This window comes from Ischnura elegans, chromosome 8, assembly GCF_921293095.1.
Source record: "Ischnura elegans chromosome 8, ioIscEleg1.1, whole genome shotgun sequence".
Lineage (NCBI taxonomy): Eukaryota > Metazoa > Arthropoda > Insecta > Odonata > Coenagrionidae > Ischnura > Ischnura elegans.
The window spans coordinates 50,786,411-50,814,315 of record NC_060253.1 but is presented as its reverse complement, the minus strand read 5'-3'; the positions used below and the strand labels follow the sequence as shown (position 1 = coordinate 50,814,315).

Here is a 27,905-nt window from a genome sequence, read left to right as displayed (position 1 = left end):
TCTCCACTCGATTCTCCTATCAGCTAATATTTTTGATCCTACTTATCTATTCTCTTTTACAATCTTCTTTACCTTTTCCATATATTTCATTCGAGGTCTTCCTTTTCCGTTCTTGCTATCCACTTGTTCCTCGACGATTGTCTTCATCAGGCCATTATATTAAAACTATGACCTATAAGATTGTTCCGACTTCTTATCAAGGTTTTCATTAGGCTTCTCATCTCTCCTATTATTCCTAGAACTTCCTCAATACTAATTAGGTCGATCCACGGTAAATAGTCACGTCATCAAAAAGAATGAAATTGGACAGTCTCACCCATATTCTATCGTGGCGCATATCATTTTCGTAAAGCTTCGAAATAGGTTCTTATTATTCTGCACCGTTCCTCATTCAGTGAAATGGACTTTCTTCGCTTCCTACTTTTCAAAATTGATTAAATAAGCTCTTATAAAAATTTTTTTTTTTAAACCAGCCTTAATATTTAGATTACAGGGGATGAGCAACGTTTATATATGACACAAAGCAAAAAAACTCAGTGACCCTGAAAAACCAAAAGTGACGTATTAAAAAAGTCACTATATTTATTAAATTTTCAGTGAATGGTAAGCCCCCTGTGTTTCAAAATGCCACCCCTATGCTTTTAAATGCCTACCCCTATGTTAAAAATGCCACGAAACACGAAAATCGACCATTTGGAACTTCTTAGATCAAAAACATGTTTTGGGGGGCTATAGGTTGACTGGGGGGTGGTTAAAGGGGGGTTGGAGAGAAAAAGTTATATTTTCATGTATTGTCATCGGAAATGAAGAAGTGTGCAAAATTTCAGCGTTTTTGCTACACAGGAAGTGAGTCAAATTTCAGTTACAAGATTTGTACCAGACAAACAGACAGGTTGGTGAGTTGATATAAAGACTGTAAAAAACATTAATATCTGTAGGGTTAAGCATTTAAGTCTTGAAAGAGTTTTTACCGAATTGTGATCTATGTCATGTGCCTTTTTATCTATGCGCACTTGCTTGCTTATGATGAATATAAAATATTCAATAATCGGAAATGTGACATTTTTTCCATTGCGCTCTGATTAACTGAATTTCAACTTGGAAAAAACAGTTAAAATTTTTCTCAATTCATGGCTTTAGTTATGTTATTTTGGCAGAAGTTTCTTATACTGCTGTGGTTAAATCGATTACATGATTCACCACTAAAGTGAAGTAGATAAAGATTTAATGAAATAGTTTTTAAGTTATACTATAAAAATCATTTTCCAAGAGCGACATAAAATGCACTAAAAAGTAAAATATAAGCTTTTCATCTCCTGGGGTGCTGATTTGGTTTAGAATTTTGGTTTGGTGCCAGTCCTGACTCACCTATCAGGCCCTTCTACACTAATTTCTAATTAACCTAATCATCGCCCATACTTTGTTTTCTGAGTTGTGAATAGATTATTTATGACTTTTTTGTGCACTTCAGTGGTGTAACTATTGGGTGGGATGAGGGTATAGATCCCCCCAAAGCATCAGAGAAATAACAAAGTCATTTAAAAATATTGCCTAGTTTTGAAATATAATAACTGCATCTGCATAAACTTAAATTTCGACTGCCGAAATGATGTAAAAATGTATATCCAGGCATGTCATTTTTTTTTATTTTCCCGCTCCAAGCCAAACCCCCCCCCAAAGCATATCAGTTACGCCACTGGTGCGTTTTATCTGTTCTTGGAAAAAGCGTGTTTAAAAAAATACTATCTTTTCCTCTATGATGAATTTTATTGTGATAGAATCGCTGTAGTGGTCGTTCCTCACTGGATGTTAGGGGAAATGTGGCGTCTCTAATTAGAGCTTCCCTAGGGAGGCCGCCGTACGCGCGCAAGCGGGGCTCTACTGGGTGTCAGCTGGCCTCCAATTCCACCCCGCCTTCCTTACTCTGAATCCCTCCTCGATAACTTGCTGTATTGTTTTGTGGTCGCGCAACAGCTGGACTCCATTATCCGCCGCGGAATTGGCGCTAATGCGAGGAATACAGGGGTTGAGAAACCGGACAAGGGCTTCACGCCGCGCCGCCTTTATTAACCCTTAGAGAAGGGTTCGGGGTGTTGCCTCACTCTCACGTCGCCTGGAAGGGCGCGATCTGGTTCACAATGCCATGTTAGCACCCGCATAATCTCGTGTGGGCAAGATTAAGTTCTCCCCCCCCCCCCCCGTGAATGTGCCCATGTGGGCTTAGTAGACTAAGGGGTTGAGAGTTGGGATACTGGTCAAAGTGATGAAATAAGGGTGAAGTCTTTGAAAACCACCGGCGAAAGTCCTCGCTGTGAGAAATTGGTGCGAGGAGAGAAGGCTTTTACAACTATGGGCAGAGAAGTGGAAAGACAAATTCATTGATGACATTCATACTGTGGCCGCGGGGTCCTGTCAAATCTAAGGTTATGGGTTCGATTCCCGCCGGGGTAGGTTGCCCCTATCTAGGGCATGGGTGTATGTGATAGTCTTACGTTGGTGTTCGTTAGATTCCCCCGCTGTGAAGGCTTTAAATGCGCTTTTTTCGGGGTGGTGAAGGTAAACAAAAATGATAAATAAAACAATACTGTTTGCTTCCATTTTCTACTTTTACTCGATTGAGTCAAGTCCCCCGCGTTGTTCCTCCGTGATGACTATTTTGGCGGTAGAATCACTCTAGTGGTCGTTCCTCACTAGTTGTTTGGGGACTTTGATGTGAACCAATGCCTCTTATGCTCATTCATGTGAGTATCGAATAGATATGTGATTAAAAGAATGATTCATTCCAATTTTTTCGTTTGTTACGCTTAAAAATACCGCTTTTGCGCATGTAATCCTTCGTTGTTAAAATTTAATCCTTGGATACGCAGCATGCGGATTATCCAATGAATTTTTAATTCAGCTAAATCTTTGTTCAATAGGTTGATGTGAAAATGTCGCTATTTGTATACAGCAGGCATATTTTAACTTCAGTCGCTAATTATTTCGTTAGTAACTCCGGAAGTTGTTTTCTTGGTCGCAATGTATAAATTTTCTTGGATCTTATTTTTCAATGAATTTTATGTGAGCTTTCTTATTAAACGACTTTTATGTTGGAGTTGTAATCTACATTTCTTTCTACTCGGACACAAACGTAATCATGAGATCGTATTGGAAAATTTTAATTTATAAATGAATCTTCCGGAATGTTTTGTTTTGAAAGCGTAATTTTTTAGGAGACTATGTAAAATTAGGAGTCTGTTATGAATTTTTCATGATAATGACGAGATAAAATTCGAATTTCTACTTGTAAATGCCTCTTCAGCAACTTTTTGTGAAGATGACCTGTTTTTTTAAAAGAAGACTACGTCAAGTTAGGAGAAACTGCTATGAGTTTTTCATGGTACTGGCGTTTAATTTGTTTATCAGTGGAATCTCCAAAATTTTCAATCTCCGAATTGCAATGAAAAGAGACCATCGATTTCTTTCGTTTATTAGGGTGTCCGGTTACCGGGAAAACCTGGTGCATCGGGAATTATGCGTGAATTTTTAGTCCCTGGAATTAGGCATGAATTTTATTAATGAATGTTTTCTCCCACGTGGAACTTCAATAGCTTTTATTTCAAGTTCATTCCGCGTGAAAATTTGCCAGTTCAGCGCCCATTTTCTTTAAATTATGACGTATTTCTTGAGGTGCCAAGTGAGACATTCATAAATTAAATGTAAAATTTCTATTACTAATTGTAATTTTTGAAATTAGGAACGTAAAATAATACATAAATATAAATTTTTTTTAAAAGTTTTGATGCAATTTTTGGTGCTTTGAAATTCTTATCTATCCCAGTCAGTGGCGTAACAAGGGGGGGATGAGTGGATGTATCCCCCGCCCAAAACCTTAGAGAAATCAAAATAAATATTTAAAAATCTTGTCTGGATTTGATATATAATAGCTGCATCTGATTGAAGTTAAATTTTAAGTGCCAATATGATGTAAAATGAATTTTTAGGTATTTTATTTTTCAATTTTTTTCCCGATCTCCCAGTTTCCTGGGGGGGTAGCCCCCACTCATCTCCCTCACCCCCCCCCCCTCCACAGCATATTCCTAGTTACGCCACTGATCCCAGTAATCACGTAAGATTTGCCTGGAATGTTGTAAGATTTCCCCGGAAAACCTGGAATCCTGCATGAATCTTTCTTCTTTGCTTGCCTGGACACACTGTTTATTTACTCTTTCAAGTATTTATCTGCCAGCTCGGAGTTCACTCTTCTCCCTTCCCATTTCTCGTCATGTACTCTTATGGTCGACCTTTTTATTCTGCGAACAATGAACGCGGTGGCTCCTTGAGACGTGACCACATCTTATGACACTTCTTAATTCCACTGAATCTGCATCTATCCCTCTTTTACTCTTGGGAAACAACTCTTTCCCCTTGAATGCCCCTCCAAGTTGAGTCTTCCTCTCTCTTTAAAGCCTCCTATTTTTTTCTTTACAAGTGTCTGTATCTTCCTTTCACTCTCCCTCTTTCGACACTTCTCATCTGTTTATTTTTTTACCCTTCTTTCGCCAACCTTATCATCCCTCCTGTCTTGTCATCAGTACCTCATTTGTTTTCCTTGACGTCACCCAATGCTTACGTCTAAGAGGACTGCATGAAGGAGGCCCAATTCCTTCCCACAGAAGGTATATTTCTGTTGCCTCTTCGGTCGAATTTTAATCGGCTTTCAAAAATGTCCGCAGCGCGGTGATGAGTGAAATACGATTCATTTTTTTTACCCATATTTTGCAGTAAAATGTTTGTCAATGCGAGGAATAGCATTGAAAAGTTATGCATTTTGATACATCGCATCATCGTGTATATAAATTTCGGTTAACACCCCTAATTATACCTTATTTTACCCTTGAAACTCGGATCAATTTGTCCGTCAGCGACGCGACTTGGGGATCCTCTGTTGTAATATTCGTGCTTACGTCGTACCATCACACTGACTCATTGCTTCAGTCCTAAGGTATAATTGATGACCCTTATGGCAAAGGGGGATAAGTGCAATTTTTTTTGGAGATAAATGCAGATAATGGTTGGTTGGGTGCACAATATTGTTGCAACAAAGAGATACATGTAAATCAGAATTTATACGTATATGCTTATCAGTGATTCACTTATATCCCTTTGCCACAACGGTATTTTGTACCTTACCAGCCATAATCCGTACTTATCTCTCTAGCCTTTGTTTATCTTACCTTTTTATATACATTCATTTGCTCACATTTTTTTACACAGAGGTTTTTTTGCGATAATGTAGAGAAGTACCTCTCCGGATTGAATATTTTATTATTTTTTTCTCATGCTTCTCGTCCATCTTTTATATTTTTCATATTTTTTGTCGCCCTTTTCAATTAGTCTCAGATGCGAAGTAACTCACTTGTTTTCTTTTCTGACGTCTGTTGCGTGCGTCCTACCAACGTTCTGTTATCTGAAGAGTCTGGGCAAACATCAATTTTTTACTTGAAAGCGGAACACTTTGATGTAAACTCGCATTTAATCTGCGAATTCTATGCCGCAAAATATTTACTCTAGACCTCACACGTCTTTCTAAAGCAAAAAATAACGAACACATTCAATTTCTCCAGAAATGTCGAAGGTTTTTTTTTCTTTTAACCTTCTTGGGTTGCAAAATGAAATGAAAAAATTTGATTTAATGGATTGGCTGTAAATCTTATCGGAAGTGTTGGTAAAATGTTCCTGAGTCAAAAATAGTCTACGAAGTGATATATTTTTAAATTATGTTTTTTTTGTGATATATTTTTAAATTATGTTTTAAGTAGTTTTCCAATTTATAAGTGAAGCCTTTAGTTCCAAAACATCACATTTCCACTTTCTTTGCATATCTAAAAAGCTACCAAAGACACCACTTCAACTTTTCCCCATAAATGAGATATATTTATATTCCTTGTGTCCTTTTTTGGGAAAAAGGAAGCAGCCGCTTTTAAAGGGTTTTTCGAAAAGGTTAATTAAGAGGTCTATTTTTAAATGTCTGTGCAGTTTCAAGGAGGAAGTTCAATAAATAGATAATTGAACCATAATACGTTAGCTCTCGAGACTTGCGAAAACACTTGTTATCCCAAAACCTTTCGATTGGTTATTTTTAAAAATCATGGCTTCAAAGTTTACTGGTCGCTGAGATTAGATAACCATTTTTATCGCCAGTATCCATAATTTGTATCCAATTAGTACGATAGGGAAATTTGGCTTTGAAAAGAAGAAATGTGAATTAGAGAATAGTTCTCAGGTGCTGATTATAGCAAATGAAGTGAGCCCTTCGGAAAGACCTTACTAAAGTCTCGTGAAAAAAATTGTATGAAATGACGTGTTATATGTTGTAGTTTCAAGGAAATTGAGGAATGGAAATAAAACAAACGTATAGGCAATCGAGATGTGGATTGGGAGAATGTAGGAAGGATATTAATAATACGTCTTTATTGGGCAAGATTGGGACTAGAAAGTCCTATATTTTATCCAACCCCTCGTCAAACATGAAATATATGCAGTTAAATACGTATTGAAGTTGCTCGTGAAATTACATGCAGAGAAATTGCATAAAGAGGCATAGAAGTTCCATTTGCAATAAAAAAATAATATTATAAGTAAACAAAGTTACCATTTACCAAGTGTAAAAATATGTTAGCAAGCGTGGGAAAAACCTAAGGATATTGGAAGAACTGGAACGAATATGCACTCAAAATGGATAGAAACTTAGTGGTTTCTGTGGAATTCGCTGAGCATTTTAATGAAAAGATTAATCTTTGTTTTTCCACAGAATTTATTTAGTGCTGTGCTTCAGTGATCTCACTGCAGGCGGTCATCTTCGGTGCATCAGCCCCACTCAAGGCCCTTAAAATATGTATTTTAAGTACTTTGGGACCTACCTACCTTCCCATCGTCCCACATTGCCTTGGCTTTTACAACATAGGAACCTAGGGAAGGTCCAACCCCTCCCTTTCGACACTCCCAAATTCCAACCTTCTCCGATACCTCTTTAGTTCCCCCACTTTCTTGGTTTGCATGCCAAGTATTATGATGATGGACCAATGTAGTCCTTACTAGAAGATGACGTTAAGCGTCGTAACCGTGGTAGTGTGATAATAAAATAACGAAGTTTAATTTTTTCATTCAAAATGGTTATAAACATCAGAGTTTTGAGGGTATAGTCCAAATAATCATTCCGTGTGTTTATATCCTATGAAAACCATATATCAAAACAAGCATCATGTGTTTTCAAATCCCATTAATTGCGTAAAATTCATGCTGACGCTCGGTCGAATGTTGATCCCTATGTCCTGTTTTGAGGGGACTCTTATATTGCTTATTTTTGTTTTGAAACAACGGAGATTCCTCAAATTGTTGCCTCGTTAAATAAAATCGTCCTTTCGGCAGTGAATAGGTTCTGTATAATGGAGTTTTAACTATTTTATGTTTGATTGAAACCATAGCATTAATTGATTCGACCGTCGGATATCAAACGTTTAAAAATGCAAGGGATGAAACCACAAATCCAATGATTTGACCGAAGGCCGTCGGAGGGTTTAGAAAATTAATGAGCACATTGTGGATATTGCTTTTCACGAGATACATTTCATGACTGTTTTAAAAGGACTCTTTGATCGCCGAGTGCCATAAAATATTTATGGCATCGGATTGGTTGTTGAGTCCTTCCCATTATTTATTTATCGTATTAGTGACGTTTCGGACATATTAAGCTTTCAGTATTAATCAGATGATGTTTCATACTGAACTTATTGTATAGATGAAGAAGAAGCACCCTTATGCTTTTTTATTCTCTACTTCGGAAAGTTTGTTTTATTACAGGGAGATAATGTAAATCATTTTTTGTAATTATATTTGATATTTTTCTCTATGCTAGCGTAATGATTTTCTTGGAAAGTTTTCCTACGTTTAATTCATTTATATGTTTATCTACACTATCATCTCTAATATACATTGATATTTGAGTGTATGACTGATATTTTGAGTTGGTTAAACTTTGTGCTTCAAAATGCATTGAGTGAAATGAGAACTACTGCCATACTGCCATAATAACTTGTCTTTAGCCGGTGATTATAATCGGAGTTTTCCGATCATTCGTGTTACTTACTATCCGTGTCCTATTACCCGCGTTTCTGCTGAGGATATCCTCGTAAACATGCTTTCGTGTTATAATCGTGGCCGGTCCGTGAACGCTAGATTACCATGAGCTTTAATCAAATGTAATACCAGTGGAAGTACAAGTAAATGACTATTTTACTCTTGTAAAATTTTATTTTCAGCTGAGCTTTTCTAGTTGTACAACGTAACCGTGGTGATTGATAATATTTTTTCCCTGGGAAAAGATGTTTAAGACAACTTCGCGATCCCCACTAGGAAAGTAAGAGAAAAAGGCTTGTTGTGTGCGTTCGATAGTGCATTTTAATGTGTTAACCAAATATTTTACTAAAAATACCCATTGACCCTTTTAAAATTGCCAATGTTTTGGACAAATTAGGCGTGGCGTATCCTACCTAATCCCCCTCATATCTGCCACACTTCGCTCCGCGCTTGTAACCAGTGGTGCCCCCTCCGGTATATTCTTATCTTATTGCACCGATACATGCCAACAATCACCAACAGCCCTATGATCGTCCATATTCGTCAGTTGTGTTCACGGTTGAGTCGCAATCTTTAATAGTTTCCAAGAAGCGCGGACTTAAGTATTTTCTCCTCCAATTGTCTCCACCTTCGTCGCGCTGATCCCTTGTGCCTTCTCCTTTCCGCATTCTTCCACGAAGCATTTAGCCGGTGCCTTCCTGTCACGCCCCCTCCGTTCATTCCTCTTTCAGTTCCTGTTATTCGCCGCCGCATTTTCGTCTTATCTTTCTGGCCCTCCTTTATTCCTGCATGCAGCGTTTCCTGCTTCGTAGGTGCTCTAATTTACGATCTAGTGGAACTGAGAGTGTGGAATAATACACCCTTGTTGTTTGTCGTAGTCCTTTTCCTGGGAGAAAATAATGGATCTTGCTAGTCTTTGTCGAAAATGACACGGATTGAAATGACTGAGTTAAAAAAAGGCTCTGACTAAAATTTAAAAGTTTAACCTAAACATTTTCTCAGGTGTTTTATTTTGAGATAGGGGCAGAATTTGAAATGGGTCTACTCTATTCAGTGTGAACCTCGAAAATTTTTACTCTCGCCGGCCTGCGTTCTGATTGATTGAAAGCCGGCTCATGTATAATCTAAATGACAGGCGATGAAGTTCGGTTGTGGTATCTAATATACGACGGCTTAGGCTCAATTTAGAAGGAAATCAGTTTATCTTTCATTTGCGGCTCTATTGGATAGAGTATCGTGACTACTCGTTGAATATTTGGGTACATGTGCTTAGCAGTATCTTTTACCGTATAATGTCCCAAATGATTTTCTCCACCTTTGTTTTTCTATAATCATTATATATACGTACTTCGCATACTTAAAATGATTTATTATGAAGCATATATTATACGCATAGCTCCCTCCCTCTTAGCATCAACTTTTTATCTACGCTCTTTTTATTACGTTAGGGTCCGTTGATCAAAAAGGAGGGTCGAGAAACTCTTGTCTTGGTGAAATGGATGTTGGGTTCCGGCGTGTTTCCGCTGTCTAGTATGGAGGGGTTTCTTTCCGAAGTGTAATTTTGATAATGACTGGTAATAAATGTGTTTCGTGTGAATGTTTATAGGTGGCCATAAAGATACGGTTTTCTTTCTATCAGCATGAATTTTTCGTGGTTCGATACATATGTCTGTACCGTGCTATTGTGGAGTTTTAGGTCAAAAGTTATTTTTTCAGAAAATCTTATCTATTGTGGATAGCAGTCACATGATATTTTTACTTTTTGTCCTCTCTGGGTATTCGAGAATGTGAAGGAGGTATATTGCATTATCTAACACAAATACCTTTCGCGTATGTTATTCAAATATATCCGTCGAGATTGAACAGCAAAATAAGGGGGCACAGAACGTTGATCACGTATTACCTATATTTTTAAATCATTAATTTTACTTGTTAACTTAGCCGAACATTACGCCATTTTCGTATAAATATAGCGCGATTTTCCTTCAATCACAGCATTCATTTGCTAATAACTCGAGAAGTAGCACAGTGATGTGCATATATTTTATTTCCTCACGAGTATTTATGTATAACGGACATCATCAAAGTTTCATTTCAAAAATGGCGTCCGTATTATGACAGTAATCAATAATTTCATGTCCATAGAAAAGTGCTGCCATTAGATTCTTTGCGGTGGCAGAGATTTTTCAGAGGCTGCCCCATCCCTACAAGAGTGCCTTGTGGAGATCACTTCAAGTGCAGTACTCCGCCCGTCGGATGGGACGTTAAGCCGTGGTCCCGATGGTGCCTTTCGTTAAGAGCAGGCCAATGCTGACGCCAGGTTTCTTTCCACCCTTCCCTCCTTCATGGCGAAAATGACCTTAGCTGTCGGTCGCCTTCCCCCAAATACCATACCGACAGGTTTTGTGGAAATGCGATTTTTAAAATGCAGTTTCCTTATATTTTGGCACGGAGAGCCTATCTTTATGTAGCCCTCAGTCGATGAAATGCAATTAATATTTGCACATTTGGAAAATTACATGTGATTGGTATCTCGTATCCAGCTCCTAAAATTTGAGATTCAAATGCAAGAGCCCGTTTGAAATTCTGCCAGTTCCGAGTAGAGGGGTGTGCCCTCAATATCGATTACCCACCCCGTGACTCATTGTTACTCCCGCAGGTCTATCTGCCTGTCTGGGCACTTTCCATTTCCGCTAAACGTAGTGGTCTGGCGTGACTTGGGGGCATTACTATCTGCTATTATTAGGGTAAAAATACGGTCGATTCCTGGGAAATTGTTGATGCGATTTTCTCTCGATAACTGCTATTTTGGATAAAAAAGCCCACAATATTGGTACATCCGGGTATTTCTTTTCTGGGCTATTTGACCTTTTTAGTAAATGCTTCTTTAAGAGGACGCTTCTCTTCCTCTCGACTGGTCGTATTAGATCTTATGTAGCCTTGAGTTGCACTTTACGTTAAAAATCTTCAAATTTTCAAGGTTTATGGATTAGAACTATGCCAACATTAGTCTGTCTCTGATATAGGTAGTAATATTTCGCTCCCGCGGAAATAATCATGTAAATTTTTCAAATGTGAAGTACAGGTATATGTTGGAAAGAATGAAGGTACTCTTTATGACTTGAAAATATTAAGCTGACGTTCTTACAAGTACAGATTCTTCGTTAAAACTTTTGATAAACTTTCATCAGAATCCCCTGAAAAAGCGACCAGCATTGGACGGGAAACTTGGGGCCACCGGAAAATTGACGTGGCGACATAGCCCAAAAGTTTTTTTTATCAAACATTACAAGTAGATTTTGATATCAAGTAACTCCGGGTGAAAAGAAAACAAGTTGAGCGGGAATGACTCGTCCTTTTTAAGCTTTTTATTTTGACAATTTTGTGGCGAACTTTATTATATGATATCCAGAATTGTATTTGGATTGGTAACTGGTTCCAGTTGGTATAATCCGGTCTGAAAGAAAAAAACGATAAAGAAAAGTAATTGTTTTTTTGCTTTGCAGTATCTCATATTGCAAAATTTAGGAATGACGCTATCTATTTCATGCATCGTGAAATATATAAATATTATGTGTTTTCCTTTTCAATTCATATTAAATGTCATAGTGTGGAATTCGCCGTTTATTTCTTCTGGTGGGTTATTTCTCCTAGCCTTTTACACATTTTGGTATTTAGCAATAGGTAGTCGTGATTTCATTTTGTTTAAAACTACTGTGAAAACGAAGAAGGTTTAGGTACTAATTACTTACAAACCACATTTTCCTTTTCTTTCTGTCTATGAAGGAAATGACATTTACCATGTGCGTCGCCATTCCTTGAATTTTCTCCTCATCGTTTACTTTTAAATATTGTGGAGCTTTTATAGCAAATGTCATTTACTTCATAGGCCGACCAAAGAAAAACGTTGTTAGTAAATTAATGAGGTGTTGACTTAATGTATCTTTAAATTTAAATTAACTATTAAGGTTTTGAATCCTCTAAAGTGAAAACCCGAACTTCCTATTGGGAAGATTGTCTTTCCCATGGAAAAAAATACCTATGGTCGAATACTAGCAATCATGTTGTAATCTATATTGTATCCGATGACTGACGAATGCCTCGAAAGATTATTTGGCCTTGGTGATGGAAAGTGTACCCCTGACATTTGTTATGGAATGCGATATGTCGTAACGATGTTTTAAAACTGATGGTTATTTTAAGATGATAAAAATCGTGTCCTACTGACCTTAGCCTTGTCTTCTTAATTATTGGCAGCCTCAGTGTCATTTTGGCGTTACGTCGGTATTGTAAGGTACCCTACCTGGATGAAGCATCTCGATTTATTCTTTATATTTGACTGACTTTTTTCTGAGATAGGGGCAAATGCGTCATTCAGGATCATAGAGATTTTACGTTATATTTACATTGTGTTATTGTGGGAACTCAATATTTAATATTGAATTTGGCGGTCTGTGCCTTTCTCTATAGAGAAAAGCGTAGCATCACAATTTTTTTCGTGAAAGTTGGTTGTCAAAGGGCCATATTTATTTTTCGTGGAAAGTTCTCAATAAGCCTTGACTGCTTTTTTCAATTTCTTTTGAGTTCGTCTATTGGAAAATTAAGGAATCATTGGAAAACTCCTAGGTACTTCATTTCACTCTCTTTAGACTTAATGTATATAATTTCGTTTTTTTTCGTAATAAATCAGCCTCATTGGCGGCGGTATTGTTTCCTCGTCTGCGGAACAGGAGGTCGTGGGTTCCAGTCCCGCCTGGGTATCATTGCCATCAGTAGTATGAAACGTGTTTCGTCCATAATAGTAAAATGCTTATAATTGGGAGAACATGTTAGCAGTAATTATTGTTATTGAACCTATTCTTCTGTCTATTCTCCGAAAATACGTACTAACCGATAAATGTCATAAATTTTTGACACCATCTCAACTTTATTTTTCGGAAACACGGTGTTATATGAAACGATCTTCATTTACATGCTAATTAAATTCTAACTATAAAAATTTTTGTCACTTTAAATTAGCCGACAAATAAATCTCCGCAATAACCCTGAATTTCACCTCTGAGCTAATTTCTATCAGTTGACCTGCCGTATTATAAGTTTTAATTAACCATCGCCACTTCACGATTTACAAAAATACAATTGGTTATGAATAAAGTTAAAATCGCTATAAACATTTCTGCATGTTTATATTCACAAACTCCGCCAAGCTTTCATTGAACGAGAATTTGAAGAGCAGTTGCTATTTAACTTTCCACATGAACTCGACTAATGAACTCCATGAAAACGAAGTTTGATATACCTACTTTTGATTCTCGTGTTTTACTTGCGAGTATTGGCATGATATATTGCTATCATTCTCTCCGGAATAACGCCAATGTGGGTCACGTTATTATGGGTTGTATATTCTTCTAGGTAAACGAGTGGCGACATTTCCGCTCCATTTATTCCGTGTTCAGTTAAAATTAATTGCATTAAAGCATACCGGATGTCGTACAGTCCCTCGATATAAGAAAAAATCAACTTTCCCTTCTATTTTCCTCAGTTTAATAGTGATGGCTTCTAATCGCATCGATTTCGAAATGGTAATGCGTCGAAATTTGTGCCGTTCAAGATTGTCACCATTTTAAGGACTCTTATCATAGGCGAAGATTTTTCCGATAAGCGAAGGAAATTTCTGCTAAAGCTAAGGCCATATGTGCTGAGTTTCCTTTAAATATTGCGGTGGCCTTTTTCAGTGAGCTTTGAGGGTTATGGTATTAAGTTCATGCGTTGCCACTTCGTGACACAAATTGTAATGGAAAAATCACAAAGGGCAATTATAGTTTGCATACGTGTGCCTTAGAGATTGTGGTAAAACCTTTTTTTTTTCAAGTTTCCATGGGCCATCTTCATAGTAGTCCCCATCTCGTGCATTAGATTTCGACTATTTTTGGCGCTTTTGCTTTCTAAGCTGTAATACGCCTGCTCTCCTTGAATCCAAACTGAAGACTTATATTAGTCCGCATTATGTCCACGGAACGTCATCTTCGTAGATGGGCGTTCCATTAAGAAATGTCTTTCGCAGAAGTTTCTTCGATTTCTGGGCCGAAGACTTTGATTGATTCGCCGTCAGGAGTCCCTTTTCTCATCTTCGTCTAGTGACTCTGGAGATTTTCTCATTTGCTTACCTCTCTCGCGATGGGGATTGGCTTTTTACCCTCCGTCTGTTTGTTGCCTGTCATTTCTTCAAGTCTCCCAGGCTCGCATTTGTGCAACCTGAAGTACTGGATCATTTTATACTCGAGTCGATCACTTGAGCTGCGCTTTTCCATTATGTATCGGGGAAATGGCACGGGCGATTATAGAGGTACGAATTCACATTATTCTTGTAATGAATGAGCTCATTTTTACTCCTATTGACTACTTGTAGTCTTGTGGTTGTAAAGGCCAATTTACACGATACATTTACACGTATGAGTTTATGTCTGATTGCATTATCGATTTTAGTAGACCGGAACGGAAAAGGTTTGAATATGTGCGATGCATGAATAAAATTAGAATGGGGTCTATTTTCTGATCACGCATTCAAAAAAGTTAGGTGGTTATACGATGCATTTTGGCGTTCATTCTCGCGTTCATGGATTGAGACATTAACTTTTACGAGCTGATGTACCTTGGTAGACGGGCCTTAAAGCGTTGCTCACGGCCACTAAACTTGACTTATCTAGGCGTAACTATGGAGTTGAAAGCTCTAAAAGAGTGTCAGTTGATTTAAAATGGCTTGAAATGGAGTTACTTATTTAGGTAATTTATTTTTTGAGAAAATCAGTAATTTATCTGGGAATTAACCGGTAGCTTGTCAAGTGAGATATTTTCGTATATCGAGAGGGAAAAAAGGATTTCAAGTTCCCTTGAATCGACTTCACGGTCGATGCACGGTTTGTGCTGTGACTAAAGGAATGTGATTCAATTTGTTTGGACAAAAAAGTCAAGTTATTCATTTTTTTACTAACGGGATCGTGAGTGTTAATCATTTCCATTAATAGGCGACAACAATTGCTTGTATCCTTGCTCTGATTGGCTGCAGCAATTTTTTCGGAAAAGATCGGAGATTGAAAATGCGACTATCGGAGATTGAAAATGCGAAATGAGTGATGGAAAAAATGGACCGTAATTATTTCCAGTACGCCATTCCAGAAAATAATGGTGTCCAAGAGTAATCATTTTAACTGCCGTTGACTTTTTCTCTGAACTTATAGAGAAATGGTCTAATGATCTTGTTGTTTTTCTCGATCTCAATCCTACTAATTTGCGAAATGCACATTCTTGGCTTCTCACTAAAGAAAGTGTAGAACAACTATTGTTATAAAATAGTGATTTAAATGAATTATAAACACAATTTTCGTCATTATTTTTTATGTACGCACTTAAGCTTTGTTAACATGGACTACAAAGGTAACACAAACTGAGCTACGTTTTCTGTTAAGCATAGTGTATTATTATTATTTTGGATGGTAGCCTCAAACAGGTTATCCTTTGAGGCTTCCTAAAATAACTCAATTTTGCTATTGTTATGTAATTTGTATGTGGAGTAATAAAATTATTATTATTAATATTATTACTAGTGCGAGGGTTGGAGTTACGAGGTTGAAAGTATTGTTCTGTAGAATCCCAGCTAATTTGATTTCTGCGGAAATGTATGAGCATTAACATATATTTTTATAAAAAAATTGAAGGGGGGGTGTTTTGAGATATTCAAGGTCAAAGGTCAAAGTCAATGACCTCGAGTATTAAAATTATTATAAATAGGCCGTGTTGTTATATCATTGTAAAGCCCTATATATTACCTTTCCAAAACCATAAGTTTTATTTTTCTACCTTGAATAGAACCGGAATTATAGTCATTTATCTTTAGAGAGACACACTGAAATTTCGACAAATTCACAACATTTGCGGACCTGTAACTTTTGTCAAAATCATCATTGACCTCTACAAATTGGTATTTTTCCATCACTTACCAGTGTACCATTGAATACACCAAATTTGAAAGAAATCTGAGGTGGTCGGGTGGAGTGGTGTGTTGAATTCACATGGAATGACCCGGTTATGAGATATAACGAGCTAGCGAAAGGAATACGCTTAGGAATCTCTTCTTGCTCGCGAAAAAAATTTATTTATGATCCACTGATTGTGGAAAGCTCGGGGAGTTCAAGGTAGGAAGTTTGCAGTTTATTTCCATTCCGCAATGGACGTCAGAAGAATGAGTTTGTGATTGCCGCGTCACATTTGATTATCCGGAAACGATGCCATAAATTCGATTTCGAAAATGAAGTTGCGGACGAATCGCGAAAGCCACAATAGCTATTATTTCCTGTTCTAATCCATTAGTCAAATGTCGATGGAAATGCATGTAGTCTTTTTTGGGTTTGTTTACAAGTGAGGATTATATTCGTTGGTCATCCATATTTGAAAACCTTTAATGCTAATATTATGATGAAGTGAGGCTTTTCTCTGTGATATTTTTCAAATTTTTTAGAATAGTCGCATATTTAAACTTCATTTTCGTATTTTCATTTCACACGATTGTGGATTAGCTGGTGGCGGGAAAAAATTCATGATTTAAGTTGGATCAACTAACTGAAGGAAAGAGTTGTTGGAAAAGAGCGCTTTAAATGCTTTGAATGTATTCCCATTCCTTTTCCTTTCATGACCTGACAAAGCACAACTTTCTACCAAATCTACTGATATCGCTCCAGGATTTTATTTAAAAGAATGATCAAGCCTTAAATATGGTTTTTAATCGTTTTAATAAGTGTTTTCTTATAGGTAGGCAAATAATATTTAATCGAAACGAGTGATAGGATGCTTTAATCATTTTCGTGATGCAGACTTCTGGTGAAAGCATATTCATCGTTTAGACTATCCTCTCAGTAGACTACTGTGAAGCTGTATATTGATATGATTGTGTATCAAAGCACTGGATTGAACAAATGACGTTGTATGCAGTCATGCGCGCGGGTGCAAAGTAATATACACCAAAGATGAAATTCACCATGGAAGAAACAACTCTCCAACCCGGAATTCAAACCCGGATCTCCCGCTTGCCGGTCAGGAATCCTGGTGACGTAGCTGGTAGCATGCCTTATCGGTGATGTCTCCATGCTTCTGGGTTTCACCGCGTGGATTTTCTTTGCGACGACAGTTTCTCCGGTATTCCAACCGGCGTCTTCAGGTCGAACCAGTCAGCATCGACCTGAAGACGCCGGTTGGGATACCGGAGAAACTGTCGTCGCAAAGAAAATCCATGCGGTGAAACCCAGAAGCATGGAGACATCATCTAGACAACGCCGCGGAAAACTACGCATCAACTTCATGCCTTGTCGGTTTGATTTTTTCACGGCGAATTTCATCCTTGGTTATTAATGATTGTTAGAGATGCGTGGAAATTGCAAATGTGATAAATGGGATATAGATGCGATGTGCGCGAATAAATGCGACATAGATGCGATGACTCGACTTTTATGATATTTTTACGCAAATTTGCCTTTTCGACGGCAAAATTCGTACATTTTGTGCCGAGCGCAGTTTAAATGGAGAGCGACTGTCCAGCTGCTAGTTGGCTGGGACTCTACGTGGCCGCGAACTACAAGTGGGCGCAAGCTACACCTCCGCCACTATATGTTTTATTCCTTAATTTATTATTGTTTTACAACATAATTATTAAAATATTCTGTGTTTTATCATATAACTGTGTTTCACTACATTTTGTCGTCATCTACCTCTTTATGAAAATAAAAAATAGATGCTATAAAATGCGATAAACTGTTATTGAAAGTGCGATAAAATAAAGATGAAAGTGCGATTTTCACGTATCTCTAATGACTGTGTATTATGGCGAAAGGTAAATTTTTGTATTTAGTAAGTGGAAACAATTCTCGTTTTTGTACATATAAGCTCAAAATACCCTTAAGAAAAACTTATATCGAGTGGACATTTCTGTTAAAACTTATATAACCAGAATTTTAGTTGGCATGGTTAGTAATTTATTAATTAAATATATTTGTGACTTGCATGTACGTACCTGTGGACAAATCGGTGTTTTTATTTTCTCCGGATTATCCTGTTCGTTTATCTTATGCTGCTTCGAGATTTCAGGTTCTGATTGGCAGGTTTCTCCATTTGTCATTTCCATCCTAGATGCCCCACTTTCCGTATTAGCTCTGTCGCTCGCAAAGGAGGCACTCAAGGTTCTTATCTTTCGCTAAACTGGTAAAAATTTCTCAACTCTATGGAGCGCCCGGAGTGCGTACTCTAGGTAATGCATTCGAGTGACTTTTTTTTGCTTGCGATACGGAGAAGCTTAGTTTCGACATTAGCCCCCAAGGTTAATACGCTCTTCGAGAGTGATGAATGATTATGTGCGGTCAGTGGTAAACGCGCAATTTTATTTATTGATATAAAAAACATATTGTCTTCCATTGAGGGAATTTTCCTCTTTCCCAATTCATTTCAGTTCGATGGCTTCTTTCCTCGGAAGAGCATCTTTGATTGAATTTTTTATTGTCTCCTTTAGAGTCGAACATTTTTTTTGCCACTTCCATTGAATAATTTAGCTAATTATTTCTTAAATAGCACTCGGAAAGGAACATCCTGAATCTGTCTTAGACTTTCCGAGGAATAAAGAGCGTTCCGAAGGTGATGTTCTGTTTGTTACTCTGGAAGGTTTCGCTTATTGTAACATACAATGATCGTAAAATGTGGCAATATAAATAATGAAAATAAAATCGTAAAATTAGGAATAATGCCGCGTGAATTTTACAGCGAAGACGAATTTTCACTTGTTCTTAATTTTAATTTGCATTTCCATGACTTTCCAGGTACCTGATTTATTGAGTTTGCAAGTTTATTCAAGACATGAGCCACCCAATATTGAATTCTGATTTCATACGGTATATAATTGAGTCAATGTGCGCATCTATAACAATCTATCTTTCTGTTACGGATTATAGAAATCATGCAAAAATGCTACGTCATTTGGTCCTCAAAATCAGAACTAAATTCTCTCGAAATGACCGCACACTTCCATCTTTCCTTCTAAAATACTTTTTTTAATTCAAAATAATGTACTGGAAACATTCAGTGCCCCAGCGGCAACGTTATGTTGCAAAAAGGGGTTTATTGATGGTCTCACGGCTCCAATCAGGGAAACTGGCGGCTAACGAAGGGATAGGAGGGGTGGACGGTGACCACTGGTGGAATTCTAAGAGCGGGATGAGGTGGAGAAGGTAAGAAACGCCTTGAAAGCGGAAGGAGGGCGCGGTAGCACTGATCGGAATGGAAGCAGAGGGAAGTAGAAGGAGGAGGGAGAAACAAGGACGGAGAAAACGAAGGCGCGATGGGCCGCCGCGACGTAATAGCCCACATTTGTGGCGCAGGGCGAAATCACGCAACGCTCGCCCATTGGTCGTTGAACTGACATTCTTGCCTCTCACCGCAACAATCACGGATCCGGCCTCTCCTCTACAGGATATGATCAAGCGCATAGAGATTAGACGATCATGGAGCCATTACTCAGCGAGCTCTAACCTTCCACTCCGAACAAGCCACGCCAAACGAAGATCATTTTCTCCGCGTAGATGTGTGCTTCGACAGTTAAAAAAAAAATCAACAGCCATTAGCTTCATCAGGTAAACTTTATAACCCTCGTGTTTTGAAGCAGCAATAGCATGAATAAGTTTAGAAAATTAGTATATTGGTAATAAATGGCATGGACATATTAATTACCGGGAATTCACCGGAGTCAGCGACGATGAAGAAATTCGCTATATCACTCGGTTCTCTCACGGTTAAAAATTTTCAATGTAGCTACCGTCACGCTTATTAAGTTTCAATTCACATATTGAAACTAGGAGAGAAATACTTCCTTCGTCTACAGAGTTGTATATTAAAAAATCATTTTTACTCATAAAATTCGAGGAATCAAGCGAGATGGAGTGGAATTGATTCATAATGAAACACTTACTTGCAATTTTCCACAAAAATAAAATTTTTTACTACGACTTAAGTTTCGATGATACTACATCATTTTCAAGTAACAACTCTTTGTTGTTACTTGAAAATGATGTAGTATCATCGAAACTTAAGTCGTAGTAAAAAATTTTATTTTTGTGGAAAATTGCAAGTAAGTGTTTCATCATTTTTACTCGTTATTTAGGAAAAATAAGGAAGTTTTGTTCAGTTCAATTCAATATCAAGTTGTATTTTTTCAGTTTTGATATTGATGACGGTTGGGAAGTTTATCTAGAATTAAATTAGACTAATGATTTCAAGTTTAGCTAAAAATGTAAAATATAGCATAGACACTCAATCTTGACTCAAAACTCGCGAGTTGTTGACGAGCTCGAGTTGAGTTGAAAATTTAGTGTTCGTGCAACCGTACGAAATATCTGTACGCCCTTTCCCTTTACTAGGGTAACTTTGCATTGACTTTACGACTGAAACTCCTATCTCCTGATCTTTATTTTCTTTTTCTATTATCACTTACTCTTGCTGTTTACGATCGCGTGGCTGGAACTGAACTGTTTTGACAGTTCGGAATGTGCCGGAGAAAGTTTCTTCCAGTCGTCAAAGGAATTTCCGGTGAAGGTCGTCTAAACATTCGTGTGTTTACGCTATTTTTTCGCGAACTCATATTGCGCTTATGCCTATGTCCAACTTTCTTCCAATTATACCGTTTATTCCTCGTGGACCGTGCGGCCCTAGTGACTTTATGAAAAATTTAAGCATCCCAATTTTTGGGGTAATAACGATAATATTTTTGGGGGTATCTTTTCTTTCGAAAAAATTTAGCAATGTGGACAGTGCTTGTTATTTTTTTTTGTAAATGAGAAGTCGATTATAGGTGATTATATGTTGTGTAGTTTGGAATGGATATGTGCTGATGAGTGTGAAGTCGATAACGAAATTTTGTAATTGTAACTAATATTAATTTTCCGCTCTATTCTTGAGGCTGATTTCCCTTCTCAAGTCCGAATATCTTTGAGCCTTTGTTATGTCTCTTTCACTTCACGTTGGGGTTTTTGTGAGGACTCGTCACTCTTAAGGGGCCAAAAAACTCGCGACGTGTGAAGCATGTTGCATTAAATTATGCGTCGATTAGGCATTGTAGCCAACTTAACGGGGTCAATTTCATTTATCTTGAATTCTATTTTAGTGAGAAGATTATCTTGAGCACTCCGTAAATTTTTCCTAAAACCTGATATGCATAAATGCGTGTTCGTTTTATCTTCAATCTCAAGAAAATTGACCATATTGCTCCCTATTTTACCTGGCATACATGGCTGAAGGGCAAAACCAGAAGAAAATCTTTGCTTGGTCCATATTTGTTTTGCCTTTTTCAAAATCAGCCGCCTAGTTAACTGGAACAATTTTGTCCTCCTTGAGGAAACATGGCTGATGTTACCACCCGAATGACTCCTGATACTTCTATTCTTTCTCTACACAGGGCTAATAATTACCAAAAACTTTGTGAGTTACCGGGGCCAGGTTGTCGAATACTTTTATTCCTACCGACATTAAAAATAAAGTTCAGTATTAGTTTCAAAAAATGTTTTTTTAATCTATTCAACCAAGTAGGGTCTTAATTTAATTAAGTGTGCAAAAACTCATTGAAGGATTTTTGCTATTGTTCATAATAATGTAATTGCTGTGAGAATCGGTGCGTTATCGAGGTGAAATATATGGGGTGGAGAAAAAATGTGTCACGAAATTTTAACCGTGGGCAGCTGATGCTTGTAAGAACCAAAATTAACAATTGTGAATAGGTCGAAAACGCACCATTTTTAAACTGCTGAAACTTTGAGCCATGATCTCTGATTGTCTGTAAGTTTGCCCTGTTGCCAGATGCCCTAGACAACTAACGAATTCGAATGCTTTGCCTGCCAGAGATAGCGATGTATCCAAGGCATCTGGCAACAGGGAAAACTCGCGGCCAATCGGATCAGTGGCGCAGCGAGGGGGGGGGGGGGTTTGGGGGATAAAACCCCCCTCCAGAGGTCAGAGAAATTTTTAAGTTTAATCCATTTTACTTAATGGATTAGTATTACTTATAGAATAGTGTTTGTAATAATCAAATATCCCTCAGAAAGCCGTAAAACTCGCAATTTTGAATCATTATTCTTAATTTTTTTTCTGGAGGAGGCCCCCCGCAACTCCTGCTTACCCTGGTGGTATGCAATACCCCCAAACCCGTAAGTATTAGTTGCACCTAAAACCCCCCTAGCCTTAATTCCTAGCTGCGCCCCTGAATCGGATCGCTTGGCTCCAAGTTTCTGCAATTTAAAAATGGTACGTTTTCGACCGAGCTATCCATGGTCGAGATTTCCGGACCCAATTTTCCTCCAACCAGTATACGAACTTTGTTCTACATTCTTAGTGGAAGAAGACGTTCAAGGAAAATTTCTATTCTATGCTAGGCTAAACCTTGTGGATATTCCCTCTTGTATTATGGACTCGGGCGTACAATTAGGGCGGTTGATGTGTGCAAGAGCGTCAAGACCTCGACCGGCCAACCGCTTACAGTCTTCGAGAAGTGTGCGATTTATTTAATATATCCTCTTTAGAGCGGCGAGACAATTCGCACACAGAGGAAAGGTGGAGGAAGTCTCGCCAGCGGGAAAGAAAGACGCGGGCGGACATTTGCAGAATGAGCCTTTGAGTTGCGCTAATGTGGCAAGAAAGGGAGTTGAATTGATCCAAGGGGACGGGAGGGAAAGTAAATAATGAAAGGGGCACCGAGTCCTCGCGGTAATGGAGCGGGATTGCGTCGCCCATTGTCCTCGACGACAAAAGGCGGATGAATGGCGGCGAGTGGTAAGTTTCTACCCCTTGCAACCGTCTCGAAGCACATCCCTCCTTGAAGAAACTGAGGTCGCCGACGGACTTCCCATGGATTATCAGAGACGAACTGGGTGTCCTAGGTCGCACCGCTATAATCCATTCGCACATGGTAACGTAGATCAGGGGCTCAGCTAGGAATTAAGGCTAGGGGTGGTTTTAGGGTGACTAATACTTAGGGTGGGTATTGCGTACCCAACAGGGTCAGCAGGAGTTGAGGGGGCCCTATTCCAGAAATTGTTTTAGAATAATGGTTCAAAATGGCGAATTTGACGGCTTTCTAGGGGATATTTGATAAATCCTCACACTATTCTATAAGTAATACTGATCCAAATAAGTAAAATGGATTAAACTTAATAATTTCTCTGAGCTCTTGGGGGGGGGGGTTATCCTCGAAAACCCCCCTCGCTACGCCACTGACGTAGATAACTCATTTAATTGATGGGGTGAGAAGCCAAGGGTTACAAGTGATTAAATCGAAATATGAAGCTTGTACGTGGTGGAAGGGCTCCATAATAGCAATGAAAGATACTTTGTTACTTCCACAATTTATTTAAAAATTACTGCCGGTTTCGTCTGTTATACCATTATAAAGTACATAACATTATTAAGTACATAAATACCAAAAAATATGGTGGGGCAGGTTTATATATTCTATGGTGGTTTTTAGAGGGAGGTGGCTAGGAGCTGGGATTGGTAAGGAGTGGGGGGAAGCAAATAATGCCCCCCTTCTAATAACCACCCTAGTATATGTGAACCTGTCCTAACCATATTTTTTGGTATTTATTTACTTGATAATAGCGTAACAGCCGAAACTGGTAGTAATTTTTAAATAAATTGTGGGAGTAACGAAGTGTCTTTCATTGCTATTATGGGACACGTGAATTTTTTTTCTAAACAGAGTTAGGTACTGAAATTAAGTAAAGAAAACAAACGAGATCTGTTATATATTAATTAGTGCATTTGATTTTCCAGTCGAGGTCAGCGCAGGACAGAGACGTGAACTCGTATACCTTGGCATCAAATTTTTGTAAAAAATATTTTAAATTTTTATTTATTATTTTTTAAATTTTTTTATAATTTTTGTATAGTTGTGTTTTAGTTTTACTCTGTGTAGAAATAAAATCACTTCTGCCCTTTGGCTTCTCACCACCGCCATTGTAATTTTCCGCTCCATTCTTTCGCAACCCATCACGTGCTTCAACGTATGAAATTTATCGTTAAGGCTGTTTTAAACGGGGCACGTAATAATTGCAAAATCTGACGTGTGTACGATAGCCTCAGAACTGTCAAAATGGCATCGTCTAAAGATTTAAAATTCTAGAACATAGAACATTCTAGACATCCTGACAGTTGTAACGAATACCGTGTCGCGCGGATACGGTTCAATATAGGGGGGAGACCTTGGATCCCTGCTAGGAGACCACCCTACTAATTTAAATAGTATAATTTTGTTTCTCAAGGAAATAGGTCTGTTTAATAAAATTTAAAAGTTCCTGTTTATTTTACGTAAATAAATTGTGCAGTAACGATCCTCTAATTACATGATTTGAATCAAATTATTGATTAGTGGTGCAGAATGACCTGGCCGTCGACGTACCCTAACGCTCAATTAAACTAGTATCTACATCTTTGAATTCCTAGAACGTCTGCGATAATTCATGGGCGTGAGATGGAAAAATAGCCCCTGCTCTAATTTTGTTCGCCCATTGGCGCAATTGCACGCCACAATGAGAAACTAATGCAGTTCTAACCTGCGCGATTTCGTTCTCCATGTAAAACGGCCTTTATTTGGGTGAGACTGATTTTCCTTATCAAGACCGAATACTTTCGGGCCTCTGGGAACCAGGCCATCTTGTCACGTTGGGGTGCTGTCGGGTGCTCCCTCTTTACTAATTGTATTTTGTAGCCAGTATATTTAGCCAGTATTTAGCCTGTTAAGCTACCAGGCCATCTTGTCCGGTTTAGTCAACACCATATCCATATAGATGGGACTGACGCCTCGGTAGCCGATCTGCCTGAAGCACTCGACCGATAATCGGGGGATCCGGGTTCGAATCTCGGTGAAAGTGAATGTTTTTTTCTATGTGGAATTTTCGCACAAATTGTAAAGAAATTTCAAATGTCAAATTTATATATGAAATTAACCTTTGCATTTTTTTTCTTCTTCTCTCTCGCAGGATGGACGTGAGATAGACCCTCGGACCGGGGGGCGGGAGAGGCTGTGTTGAAGCCTCGGAGGCAGGCGGGGGGGCGGCGGCGGCGGCGAGAGAGGGACTCAAACGCGGACCGGCAAACCAAAAGGCAGATCATCGCGGTGGGCGCGCAAGGACGGGACGAAGCGGTGTGCCACCTGGGTTTCCAACCTGGGAGGAGCACCTGATGGCCAGCGCGTTCAGGCAGGATGTGATCCACGGCGGAGGCGCGGTGCTGGTCCAAGGGGGGAGGAGGAGGGGGTGCGGGGGCAGCGGTGTGGACACCGGCTCCGAGAGCGCCTCCGATAGCGGGGGAGGACGCGGGGGCGGAGGCGGGGGCGGCGGAGGCGGTCGCAGCTGCTTCTCCCGGGAGCTGAGCGTCCCGGACCGCGTGGCGCAGATCTTCTACTCGCACGGACTCTTCGTGTCCAGCCACCCGTGGGCGCTCATCTCCTTTGTCATCGCCGTCGTGCTGCTATGCTGGTGAGTAGGCCTCTCATCGTTCCCGCACGACCGGCTTTTTTTCCTCGACGAATCGCTCGTTTCAAAACAAAGCTATTTGTTTGAAAATTTCAGGGTACATATGGAGGGCTTAGAAACATATCGATGCCCAAGTTCAAACTACTCGTATCTCAAAATTTGGCCGGTATGAGTAAATACTGGTAATACTGTTTATAAAAAATAAAATTCAAGCATAAAAACAACTCTTTGTGTGCAAATTTAAGCTTCTTATTTAATATTTTATTTATTTTTGGTTTTTAATTTCGATTACAATTGTATATAATTAAAAAAATAATAGTTTTTTTTGCTCTCCTGAAAAGTTGCCATTTTTGAGGTCCGTGTCGTTAGAACTTAGCCATCGATAATGGTGTAAGTCAAAAATCAAAGTTTCAATAACCTATGTGTATGACAGCTTGATTTTATGCCCGCAGTGCGTCTCCATATGGCTGCTCGGATTACGGCTAAAGTTATTACATTATTATTATTATATTTTGAATAGTTATCATATTACTGTTTGTTACGTCACATCATACAACTTCTGCGGTTGGACATCCTGCCAGGTAGGCACACCTCTTGACACGCTTAAAGAGGAAACATTAAAATCCTGTATGACCATGAAATCCAAGTTCCAAGTTCATCCTCTAGGTGCTATCCTTAAGAGCAACTCCGCGTGGCCTGCTAGTTAAATAATAATTTGCAAAGTAGTTAAAACTGTGCAGAGGGATCCCGGTATTTGCTGCTACTTGGCTCCCAAGTGTAATATTGACTGACATCATTATATTCTTGGTAGATAGACTATTTTGGAGTCGGTTGTCATGGGTATCTCAAAATCAACAAAAATTCACTCACACGAATATGTTTATCAGCCCTCCATATAGTGTGGACCCTTATCAACGTTTGACTGTACCGCAAGTTTTAAAATTTTACCCCAGTATTTTATAAGATGTGAAAAGTTTATGATTGTTGTCAGGGGCGGATTAAACATCAAATGTGGGGGGTTGAGGGTCATAACCTGGGTTTGGGGATTATGGAATATTAACATGGGAGAGAGGGGCGTTTTTACAGTAAGGAGTGTTACGGTCTACGGTACATATAATTCACACTTCTCTCACGTTTGGGACTTGTAGCCATACATTTGCATATAAACTCCCTTTACTCCTTTACATGGATGAAAATTCTACCAAACTAATGACATTTTAAAAGTATATATGATAAAATATGGGGAGGGGGTAGTGGTGTTATGGTGCCCGAACGCGCGGGAACGCCGTTCCGGCACTGGTTAACAGACATAATTGTCAAATAATATTTTTATCAATTTTGTTGCCTCAAGATTTCTAGTACGTACATTCGTAACCAAAGCAAAAAAATTATAATAAAATGTAAGCAATAAAGTGTAATAAAAAACACATAGGGTAATATTTCACTTCCAAAAAAATTAAGTGAAGTGCGTTCCGGCACTGTTAATTTTACCATGACATCAATGGGAGTGGGGGTCATGACCCTTGTGCCCCATACCTAAATTCTTCCCTTCATGTTGTACAGAAAAATGCTGAGTGGGTTCTACTCTTTCATCCCTGATCATTTCGAGACGATGTAGTTCGTTTTAAAGGATTGATTTGTCGCCTCCTCCGAATGACTATTCTACCAGTGTCATTTTCGTGATGATTTCAAAATATTTTTGGGCATTCCACTCTTGGATTATAAGCAGGTGCATTTTATGATTTATCGGCAGAGTTATTACATATTTCTAGTAACATTATTTATGTTCGTTGCAACATTTGCCCTCCTCTTAACCTCCCTTATAGCTTCCATATTTTGAATGAGATTTATCAGTCTATATCTATGTTAGGTCCAACCAATTTGCTCCCATGCTGTTCAAACATGCGTATAGAATTTTCTATCCATATATGCGTTGTGGGGCTTACTGTTTATCATCTCCTGTTTTACGCCCGCAGAAATGTCTTTCTTCTAAGCTTCCAGGGTATAGAACTTACTGTCTCGGAGGGGGAGGGTGTTGTGACCACAACGCAACCACACAGGGTCTGCCGCTAACCGAGCCACTTTAGGTTTTGACAGGTTTTCAAAGACATCTCCGTCTTATGTGGGCGTTTTCCTGCAGTGGGGTTTTATTTTCAATGAGGACGAAAGTCTATATCCTTAGGTTTTACCCACCTTTGTTCACGTCTTTTTACACTTGGCAAATGTACCATTGTTCAC

The 27,905-nt window shown here is 38.6% G+C and overlaps 1 protein-coding gene across 2 annotated transcripts in view; it reads left to right on the top strand.

Moving 5' to 3' along the window:
* LOC124163205 (sterol regulatory element-binding protein cleavage-activating protein) overlaps positions 1-27,905 on the top strand; it is a 194,472-nt gene that overhangs the window by 125,899 nt on the left and 40,668 nt on the right. For both annotated transcript variants that reach the window (XR_006865731.1, XM_046539937.1), the window contains exon 4: positions 25,173-25,670. Coding sequence is in view for 1 of the 2 variants with exons in the window: in XM_046539937.1 (XP_046395893.1) it covers positions 25,375-25,670 (296 nt within the window). In the remaining variant the exon portion in view is untranslated. The remainder of the gene's footprint in view (positions 1-25,172; positions 25,671-27,905) is intronic.